Source organism: Palaemon carinicauda, chromosome 9 (genome assembly GCF_036898095.1).
Source record: "Palaemon carinicauda isolate YSFRI2023 chromosome 9, ASM3689809v2, whole genome shotgun sequence".
NCBI lineage: Eukaryota > Metazoa > Arthropoda > Malacostraca > Decapoda > Palaemonidae > Palaemon > Palaemon carinicauda.
The window spans coordinates 150,533,231-150,544,583 of NC_090733.1; the positions used below are offsets into that span (position 1 = coordinate 150,533,231).

The 11,353-nt window shown below is 35.3% G+C and overlaps 1 protein-coding gene across 1 annotated transcript; it reads left to right on the forward strand.

Annotated features, from left to right (window-relative positions):
• The first annotated feature begins 6,155 nt into the window (after positions 1-6,155).
• LOC137646932 (protein giant-lens-like) lies at positions 6,156-11,114 on the forward strand. Its single transcript, XM_068380004.1, has 3 exons — positions 6,156-6,394; positions 6,999-7,205; positions 7,768-11,114. The coding sequence occupies exons 1-3, from the start codon at positions 6,185-6,187 to the stop codon at positions 7,966-7,968; spliced, it is 618 nt and encodes a 205-aa protein (XP_068236105.1). The 5' UTR covers positions 6,156-6,184; the 3' UTR covers positions 7,969-11,114.
• Positions 11,115-11,353: the final 239 nt, after the last annotated feature.

Here is an 11,353-nt window from a genome sequence, read left to right on the forward strand (position 1 = left end):
TTTCTTATACTTCTGGTCTGTGACGTCATACTGTCTTTTTCCAAATTTTAAAGTCTTCATTTTTCTACAGTGTATTGGAAGTTTATTTATATATTTTTTATTTTGCTTATATTTATCTCTGATTTTCTTTTCCCAGGCGTAGACATTTTGATGGATAGTTTATTTTTATAACAACAACAACAACAACAACAATAACAATAATAATAATAACAATAATGATAATAACAGTAATAATAATAATAATAATAAATTAATGAATTTCATTAGCCTTTCACCACAAGGTAGCCACATTTCATCACGTAATTTTACACCCCATTTTTTTTTTTAAATCCAATCCTATTATTTGCTAATATTGCTAATTGAAATTCTCTTCACATCACACTTCTAAATCAACTTGTACGCAAGACTTATAAATGAGCATAAAATTTAGCACAATATTATAAAAATGCATGAAATCTTAGGCCTGTATTTGGTTTCATCGTCTTTAGTAAATCGAAGGCAGGCGAGTGTAATGGGTGATTTGCTACAGGAAATCATTATACAGAACAAATGACAGACACTAATCTATTCTAGTTCCTCCATGTTAGGATCAATCAAATTTTCAATATGCGTTTGTTTTCTTAATGATCTATTCGTGTGTGTGTGTGTGACCAACGTTATCTTTTTTACTGAATTATGTTTTTTTTTTTTCTTGTTATAAACATCCTAATTCAGAATACCTCAGATACCTCATCTCAATCGATTAATCCTTGGTTGCCTCCCTTATCAATGTTTTTATCGTTGCTTATATTCCCTATCGTCACCATGTTGTCCTTTGTGATTCGGGATAATACCTTTGCAACGGCTCCCCCTGAGCTTCGTCCTTTTCTCAGCCTTTCCGCAACAGGCTCTTTCCCACCCTCATCCTCCCCCTAACCCCTCAAACCACAACAAACCCTCCCCCTCGTCCCCCCACCACTCTAGTGGGAGGCAGAACCTCGAAGCCTCCTCCTTTCATTCATTCATTCCTCCATTCATTTTCTGTGACCCGGATAACCCAGGGGCCGTGAACTTGACCTCTTCGTTTCCTTGAAGGATTTCAAGCTTCTTGGGGTCTTCCTGGAGTCGATGGAAAGTGGAGGAGAGGTCAGGTAAGACGCAATGTCAAAGGAAAAAAAAAAAAAAGCTCCAAGGACTCCAGATATCCTAGAGAATTTATAATGAGAATTTTTAGGTTGATATCCTAGGAATTCATAAGAGAGAAAGAAAGATATATAGCTACACATTATGCCTGGATAATAACACAAATCTAAATAAAAGTGATTCTTAAGACATAAATGCATGCCCCATTTCATAACAATCAAGAAGTAAAGCCGTCACAGCATGAGATGTGATTTTCGTCTTGTAAACGAAAATAAAAATGAAGTGTTGATCATTTCAGTTGGGGCCACAAAAAAATTACTTGAAGAACTTTTGCAAGTATCAACAGAAGAACTTGCGCTCAAAATTGCTATCAAAAACTCAAGACAACAGATTGGAAAGGACAAGGGAATATATCAAACTTGTTTATATTAACAGACAAAAAAAAATAAGGCTTTTGGTTTTGGAAATACTGGGCAACATATCCTTCCTTCCTTTCAATCCCGTCTCTACCTCCCTAGTTCTTTTCCCTGACCACAAAACTTCAAATTTATGTTTCTTTCCTTTGAAATCAACGTCCACACTTCACTTCCATACAAGGGAGTTGGTTCAACAGTCCCAGCATACATTACCCCTCGACGACGAAACAAAGGAAATAAAGGGAAAAGGGACAGCTTCATCTAGAAGAAAGCGAAAAAATTCCAGCTTCTTGAAAGAAAGCAGGTTATAAGAGATATGAAAACCAGGAGCAAGGAGAAAATACCAAAGCTTTGCAACAGAAAGAAAGAAATAGATGCCAAACCATGTGAGCGTTAAGGAGGCGGAAAGAAACTTACATCCTGCATCTGCATCATCTTACGTTAATTAGAAAATTGGACGGGAGAACGATACTTTGGTAATATCGGAAATGCCTTAATGCTTCGAAGAGACTAAGCCAAAAATGGAAGTAAAGTACGTTCGAGTTATTGGCAGGGTTTTCTCTGCGAGTGTGTTTTATTCATGAAGCAGATTTTCATTACTTAAAACGGAATACTCTTTAAAACTACATTTGTTTTAGATTTACTACCTTTTATCTCATTTAATCTTGTAAGTACATTTGACATATATCCAAACACCCATATCACCCTCTTTATTTTTCTTGCTAACTGAAGGGTAATTTTCCAGTTAACATATAATACTGTTGAGAGAGAGAGAGAGAGAGAGAGAGAGAGAGAGAGAGAGAGAGAGAGAGAGAGAGAGAGAGAGAGAGAGAGAGAGAGAGAATATGGTTAAATTAATTCATTTTCATCTATAATTGTATAGCGTACATCCAACCGTTAATCTACACCAAACTTTTGCAAAAGAAAATAGTCTGATATTTCCAGATCATTCGCTCATAGAGACTGGTCGTCGCAGCAGAATAGGTCTAGTGTTATGCGCATGCGTGTGAAAGGAGGGCGGATAGAGGGTTGTGGGGGGTCATGGAGGTCATTAAAGGGTGGGGGGGTCATGACACCTCTCCCCCACCCCCACCAAATGAGAGGAAATCAACTATTTTAATGGGAAAATAAGGGTTGGAAGAATCCTTCTCAGAAAGAAGAAAATAATGAAGTTACGTAGCCAGGATGCCTGCTGCTCTTGTTCTGCTGTCATTTTTATTGTTATTGATGCTGTTATTATTTGTTGTCAAATGTTATACATGATGTTTTTCTTTCGAAATAACACTGCTGGTGCCTGGCTATTGCTAAGATATTCATAGCCTGTTCCGGAAAGCCATTATGTGTGTGTCTGTTTTTTTTTTTTTTTTTCTCGTGTTCGTAGTCTTTCCCAACATTAGCCATTAGGTTCTCGACTGTCATCGATGTTCGTCATAACTGAGGAACGAGAGAGTTCAGAGAGGTTATTTTTAGGCCTGCGGTTTTTCTCCGCGTTCGGGAAATGCGGTTAAGTGTGGCGTCCGCAGATTACGGCGGGTCTCTGTCAAGATTAATATCGAATGAGGTGAGGGTGAGGGGGAGGGGTGAGGAGCAGGGTGGGAAGGGAAGGAGAGATAGATAGAGTCGTGTTTCTCGAATTGACATTCCAACTTCTGAACCTCCTGATTCGAACGCGGTCGCAGAAGTCATTTTCGGGTTTTTTTTTTTTTTTTTTTTTTTTTCGTTTAAGTCTCGGGAGACATTCAGTCGTTATTATTATTATTATTATTATTATTATTATTATTATTAGCTAAGCTACAACCCTAGTTGGAAAAGTAAGATGTTATAAGGCCAAGGGCTCCAACAGGGAATAATAGCCTAGTAAGGAAAGGAAATAAGAAAATAAATAAATGATATGAGAAATAATCAATTGATAAAATATTTTAAAAACAGTAACAACATCAAAACAGATATTTCATATATAAACTATAAAAAGACTTATGTCAGCCTGTTGAACATACAAACATTTGCTGCAAGTTTGAACTTTTGAAGTTCTACCGATTCAACTACCCGCTTAGGAAGATCATTCCACAACTTGGTCACAGTTAGGTTAAAACTTCTAAAATACCGTAGTGATTTCGGTTATTATTATTATTATTATTATTATTATTATTATTGTTATTATTATTATTGTTGTTGTTGTTGTTGTTGTTGTTAAATTCGTACATGATCAACCAATAATCATAATTTGGATCCTGATGAAATTTATTATCATTGTTATTATTAATAATTCAATTTAATCTTGTCCAAATAATAAACAATCCCTTGTTGACATTATCGTTCTTTAATAAGTAAAATTTCTGAAAATAAAATCTAAAAACAGCTGCCTGTGTACGTGAATACAAATTTTACCTTTAAAACGCAACTGTGGTTGGCTCGAATTGTAATTCCCACTAAAGAAACTTGTTTATGAAACTAATCAGGTTGTAATTTATGCTTTCTTTGAAAATTGGTTGTATTTATGACACCTGCAATGCATTTCTGTACTCCCTACACACACACACACACACACACATATATATATATATATATATATATATATATATATATATATATATATATATATATATATACTGTATATATATATCTGTGTGTATGTATGTGTTCATATATATACATATATATAAATAAATATACTGCATATATATAAATATATATAGTATATATATATATATATATATATATATATATATATATATGTATGTGTGTGTGTGTGTGTGTGTGTGTGTGTATGTGTATATATATGTATACATATACAAATAAATTTACTGCATATATATATGCATATATATATATATATATATATATATAATATATATATATATATATATATATATATATATATACCGTACACCTCTTTTCCATTTAAGGAGGTAGCGCCAGAAGACTTTAGTCTTCTCGTTTCTCAGTAAATCCTTAAGGGTGAGGTTGTGAGCACCGCCCCCAACCCCGCCCCACTTTTTACATCCTAGCAGATGAGGTGTGACGGAGTATCTTTTAGTTGTATGATCAACATTGTGTATATTTCCTCTAGCCACTATACATACTCGTAAAGTTAATTAGGAATTTCGCTTTTCTACTAATTAAAAATGCACGCAAGACAGACAAAATATTTTTAACGGGGGTACGATTAATCGTTAAATTTCCGACTGAAAATCAAGTATATATAAATAAATAAATATATATATATATATATATATATATATATATATATATATATATATATATATATATATATATATATATATATATATAGTTCTTGGTCAGGTAGAACCTCGATTTTCTCACAATTTCAGCTACTATCGTAATTTCGATTTTCTCCCAATTTAAATCTGCTAATTTGGACATTTACACCCAAGTTTGATTCTTTCAGAGTTTCAATAGTCTTCCCAATTTCATCTTTTTTTCTCTCGTATTTCTATTTTTAAAGCTCTCTTTGGGCATTCTGTCTATGTGAAATTTAAGTATCTCTTTTTTTTTTAATTCATAAAAAAATACCCTGTGGCCGTTTTTTAAGATATATCCTCTCCACTTGTCAAAATTTGTCATCTTTATATGGCGTAATTTAAAACTCTTTAGGCATTTACAAACCAAAAGCATGATCATATTTCAGACTTATTTTCATAAATTAAACAAAATCATGACAAGAGTGAAATGAAATCGTCATTCATTTATAAACCCTTTTGTTAATCTAACGACATTTTAAACCTAGCATGGTTATGCAAAACAAATTATCTGATCCTGAGTATATCACCCTTTAGCAAAAGACTTATTATCAATGTTGCTGAAGCAAGGAGTATCTTTGCCAAACCGTTACCCATTTCTTTCCACCATACCCAGGTTCGAATCCCACCAGGCATTGACAGTTTATTTCCCTCTTTGATTTCGAGACTTTCACCAAAATGTAAGACGAAGGCAGGAAGTTCAAAGATGCGTTATGACTATAAAAATACACCCTAATGTTTATTTGGCTTCGCATAAAACCACATATGGATATGTACATCACCTTTTTGCACAGGTTTCCCATGTTAGTCACGGCGTCTTAATAACTCGGCTTCACCCTTAGTCCATCATAGCATCTCTCGCCTATTACAGATCAGATCCCGTTCCCCCTTCGTCGTGGGCTCCCCTCCCCCCTTCCCCATTACGAACGAAAAGAACCAGCATCCACCCTTAGCCCCATTATTCCACGCCCCCTTAAGAACGTCCGGGCCTGGGGCAATTCTTTGAAAGGCGAAATTGTGTCAGTTTCATCTGTTCTTTTCCTTCTCTTCCATCTTCGTTTTCTTCTTATTATTCGTTTTATGTTTATAATTAGGCTAATGGCGACATTAATGATAATAACCATTGGTATGTTAAGCTTATGTTAAATAGCAAGAAGTTCCTTCATCGTTGTTGTTATCAACGTAATTTGTTAAAAGCTAGTGTTACAGGGCATATCAATTTTTCTAACATTAATGGATGGCGAAAACACATGCATATTTGTGACCATTTCAACACACACAAATGCTAAACTTAAATAGTAATTCTCTCTCATTTAAACACAAGAATTTTCATCATTTCCATACTCGCAATCTGCCTCATCGCCAAACATTTCCCCAAATAAAGTTATGTTATTTAAATTTCAAACTTTTATCTTCTCGCAGAAGACGGAAGAAGAACTGCCCGTATGTTCACCCTGGTCAGTTTGCAATAAAATTGACACCTATGATACTCCGAGAATCGAGCGTCAGTGTCGATGCCCTGGAAGCGAAACCTGCAGTTCTACGTTAGTACCTTCGGACGGCCACACCATCACAGACAAGAACAGACACTTCAAGGTATGTATACACGACATACTTTTGAGTTCAAACATACACACACACACACACACACGCACACACACACACACACACACACACACACATATATATATATATATATATATATATAAATATATATATATATATATATATATATATATATATATATATATATATATATATATATATATATATGTATATACATATATATATATATATATATATATATATATATATATATATATATATATATATATATGTGTGTGTGTGTGTGTGTGTGTGTGTGTGTAAGTTTGAAAACCATTAGAAATAATTAGAACACTGTGAATCCTGACTAGTTTCGTTTTACATATTTTTTAAGATATGTTAAAAATATAAAAGACAAAACAGGTCAGGACTTACACAACTGCAGTCTTCATTTCTTAGTGATTTTTTTTTAAATTTCTTATGCGTACTATATATACAAAATATATTATGAGAAGCTATATATATATATATATATATATATATATATATATATATATATATATATATATATATATATATATATATATATACATAAACTAAAAGTGGATACCCACACGCACCCATTACAATGCAGTCCATTTCTTTCTCCCAAAAGGTCTGCGAATCCACCAAGAAACTCCCGAAATGCCGGTACTTCCGCGACGTGACCTGGACCTTCATCACGTACCCCAACAACGCCACGCAGCAGATCATGCACTGCGTATGCCCCAAGAATTCCGTGGCATACATCATCAAGCGCCAGGCATACCAGACAGACCAGGGCATTGGCTTTCAATATAGCTTCGCTTGCTCGCCTCAGAGTGTGAGTATATGTGGCCTCTTTAGAGAATGCCAGTTGAATATTCTTGCAGGGTGGGGCATTAGGTCGTTGACGCCTCCCCTTTACGGGTAGCTAACTGAAAGTATGGATTTAGGGACAATAGACAAGCAGATGGTGTCTCTTTGACGGGATTGAGTATTACCTCGTCTAGGACCTCTTCTAAGTGGATTAGGTCAATATTTTAAACGCTTTACACTTACAGGATGGGGTATTCCCTCGTCAAGAGCATCTTCTAAGTGGATCAGGTCATTATTGGAACTGCTTTAAGTGGATTAGGTTGATATCTTAAACGCTTTACACTTACAGGGTGGGGTATTACCTCGTCAAGAGCCTCTTCTAAGTCGATTAGGTCATTATTGGAACTGCTTTAAGTGGATTAGGTCAATATTTGAACTGTTATACAGGGTAGGGTATTACCTCGCAGAGGCCCACTTCTGAAAGAGAGAGAGAGAGAGAGAGAGAGAGAGAGAGAGAGAGAGAGAGAGAGAGAGAGAGAGAGAGAGAGAGAGAGAAATCATATCTAACGAACATTCTTCTTTTACAGAGACTGAGATGCCAACGCAAGGAACCTTGTCGGCTCTTTACGGTGAAAAAGCGACCCCAGTTTGAGGATGTCAACACCAACACTCTTTGCCAGTGCCCTCACGCCCACAACTGTCCTAAACACCACAAGGACCCCGGCGTCATTCCAGGAAAGGCCTACACTGAGGATTCCATACGCACCTACAGTGGATACTGTATGTGAAGCGCACACTCCGCTACACGAAGTTCCTGGGGAAAAAAGTTTCTTCCACTGAAAGCATCGCTAAGAGCCGAATCTTCCTTCTTATTGTGCATGTGCCACCTTCTGCTCTCCAGTATACGATATATCTGATAACTGAGTATGTCTGGAAATCTGCAAACGAACCGTTTGTTGTGATCATCTAGCGCGCCATTCAGTATTGCATTCTACCCTGCAGAGTCAGACTTCAGTGCTGGTGTCCTAAGTTTTAAAATGATTGGCTGCTGACGGTGAAAGAAGCCGCGAACTCGTTTTCATTTGAAGAGCGTGGCGTGAGGAAACCTTTGGAATAGATTAGATTAAAAGCAAAGGACCTGCAATATTTTGGCAAGATCTCGCCTGCCAATTCAGAAGGCTTCCTCAGCCACTCGCTACAGTACCTGAATTACTGACAACTTGAAGGCCAAGCTTTACGAGACGTCTTTCATCAAGTTCGAAGACTGTTTGAAGGCCCCAGGATAAGTTTTTTTCAAAAGAGAAACTTAGCCATTTTCCAATGTTAAGTAGAGAAGGCAACACGAGAACCCTCATTAAATGTTTCCCTCTCGTGGGACGATCTTGTAAAGCTGAAGGCATAGATTGACTCCCAAAGCCGCGCATTCCGATCGGTATTTGGGTTAACTCGTAGAAATGTTATTTTATTTTACAGTTTTATTTTATTTTGCAAATTTTTTAGCTGTAATGTATATATATACTCTTTTATTTTGCCATATTTCTAGTATAATCACCGAACTGCACTATACTATATGTACAGTATGTATAGTGTCTCAGGCTATATGATAAAGTAGATTTTTTCTCCTTTTTTGCTGAATTATATAAATATATAAAGCCGCAACTGAATTTAAGCCAATCTTCATGAACTCAGAAGTAATGCAGTAAACCCTTCATAGGTTTTTGCTTTAATCAGTAACTTTAAATTGGATATTTTTGGGGAAACATCCTTAAACCAGCGTCTCGAGAAGTCCAAAATGCATATGTTAATCTCATGGTTAATATTTTGTTTTGAGTCTAACGGATAATATGATGAAATTGCATTTATATATTTTTTTGTTTTGTTGTTGACATTACCGTGCTAGTCAGAGTATAGTATAAAGTTAGCGTACTTAATTATTATTGTTTTGTCTTAGTTGCTTAAGCTATTTTTCTTCTTTCCTTGATGAAGCAAGCATAGTCTCTTTCTTGTTGAGTTTCTCTACTTCAGATGCAATCCTAGCTGCCCTTTTTAGAAACTATTTTCATAGATATTTCAAACTGCTGTACTGTTAGGATGTAGAGACGTGAGAAAGCTGCTGCACAGCTGTTCCATTTGCTGTGTTGAATAGGAAAACCTTGTCAGTACTAAGATAATTTCTTTTTATTTCTATTCTTGTTGAGTATTATAACTGAAAGACTTGGCAGAAAATGGGTCTTTTCGGGTATTTCATTCAGGATATATTTACTATGTGAGTGAGACATATATCTTCCCGATCACACACAAACCAAATTGCACACCAAAAGTAGGCTGAAAACTAATCTCTTCATATACAGTATGTATGTACATGTATATATATGTATACAGCATGTATATACAATATATACAGTACATACGTATGTATGAATGTATATGTATACATGCATTAGTATTTCGGGAAGTTGATCATTCATAATAACCACACCTACACTTCAAAAGAACTTCGAATGATTCCAGTATTTGACATACACTGTACGTTCACAGGCTCCCAACGCCTACCTACCCCATTTATATACAGCATATATATGTAGCTCGACTTTTAAGGAGTCACTTAATACCACTTATCATGCTTCGACGGGCTGCCTAGTACTCTTCGTATAATATATATACAGTAAACTGTATATACACACACTTATACCCTTTAGTTTATACTATTTTATTCCAGCTTGAGCTGTGCTGGTAAGAGTTTAGAAGTTTACTTTGAACATTGTCTCACGAAATGAACATTCCATTATTTGCATGACGTGAAATTATGTATCGATTGTTATTTGAGAATAGTGTCTCATTTTGATATTCTTAAGTTACACGTTGTATTCTATTGTATTCCCGATTCGTATCTACTCTTGTCGAACCTACGGATGTTCTCTCACACTATGACGCTGGGACTGTACCTTATGTATTTGTGTTTATTGTCTTTTTAGCATACTGTAAGGTTAATGGAGCCTTCTTTGTCACTGGTGGACATCGAGAATTGTGTCAAAACTACGAAAATGCGGTAATTGTCAGTCACATGCTAAATATTGCCATTCGTATCTTTGATAGCTGTAATTTCCTTTTTAAAAGGTTAACTTATGCTATGCCATGTTGTTTAGTGCTTCATAAAATTCAGACCCCTTTTTTATCGGATGCTTCGATAAGAGTCAGGTAATCTTATTAAGAATGCCAATTGTAATAGTTTTAGCTTCGCTTTTCCATTGGCAAAGCTATCAAGTTTACTGGTGATTTCCTTTGCAAAACTCGGTCAATTAGTTACCAGCAATTTCCTGTCGTTAGTTTCAACAGCTTTGTGACATCCCAGGAAGTTAATAGGTGATGATTTATAGTTTTCAAGTTTTGTTTTAGATGGATGGTAACTATGCACTTTTCAAAATTATTTCCTTTAACGACCAAATTTTAAACAATTGCCAAAGAACATCAAATGAATAGTGACTACCTGAAATGTCCTGTCAATCCGAATTTTTACAGCCTAGGAAATTCGTTGAAGACCTTTACAACAAAATGCATCGACAGTAATTCTTATTTTGGAAAGGCTTAAAAAGCATAAATTAGTAAGACTCATAATGTTTGAAGTAACTGAGTCCCCCACAGTGGCAGAATCTCCCTTTTTTTCTAATTTTGGACTTTTTTTGACAACGCCAAAGTGTTGATCTTCACCGTCAACGGTAGGACGCCAACACATCGGCTGCTAATGTGACTATTATCTCTGCCTGTTGGAGACAATTTTTCTTTTATTCTTTTCAATTTTCTTCATGTCCTTCCTTCATATCCTATGTACCTTCGATACCCGTGATTTAAACTTTTTTTGTTTATTTAATTATGTATATTTTTGTATATAGGAGATATATGAATACAGATTTTTGTTAAATAAAGTGACATAATTCTTGCAATGAACTACTTTGTATCATTTGCCTTGTTTTTTTTTTTTTTTAAATAAGATATTATTCTGTCCCATAACTTTGTATATAGACAGCTTCAATCATAACATTTAACATTACACGAAGCGCAAAAACTGAATTGCCAGACGAAAGGTCACCGGACGGTCACTTTGCATTGAGTGATGAATTCAAAGCGCTGTATAAGGAACTGATTAGTCGTTTATTAGATAATGTAAACACTATA

What these genes read in the sequence shown, in the direction of transcription:
- LOC137646932 (XM_068380004.1), top strand. Translation starts at nt 6,185, where the DNA reads ATGTTATTTAAATTTCAAACTTTTATCTTCTCGCAGAAGACGGAAGAA. An exon ending in ACAAGAACAGACACTTCAAG is followed by an intron (nt 6,395 to 6,998) that starts GTATGTATACAC and finishes TTCTCCCAAAAG; the next exon opens with GTCTGCGAATCCACCAAGAA. An exon ending in TCGCTTGCTCGCCTCAGAGT is followed by an intron (nt 7,206 to 7,767) that starts GTGAGTATATGT and finishes CTTCTTTTACAG; the next exon opens with AGACTGAGATGCCAACGCAA.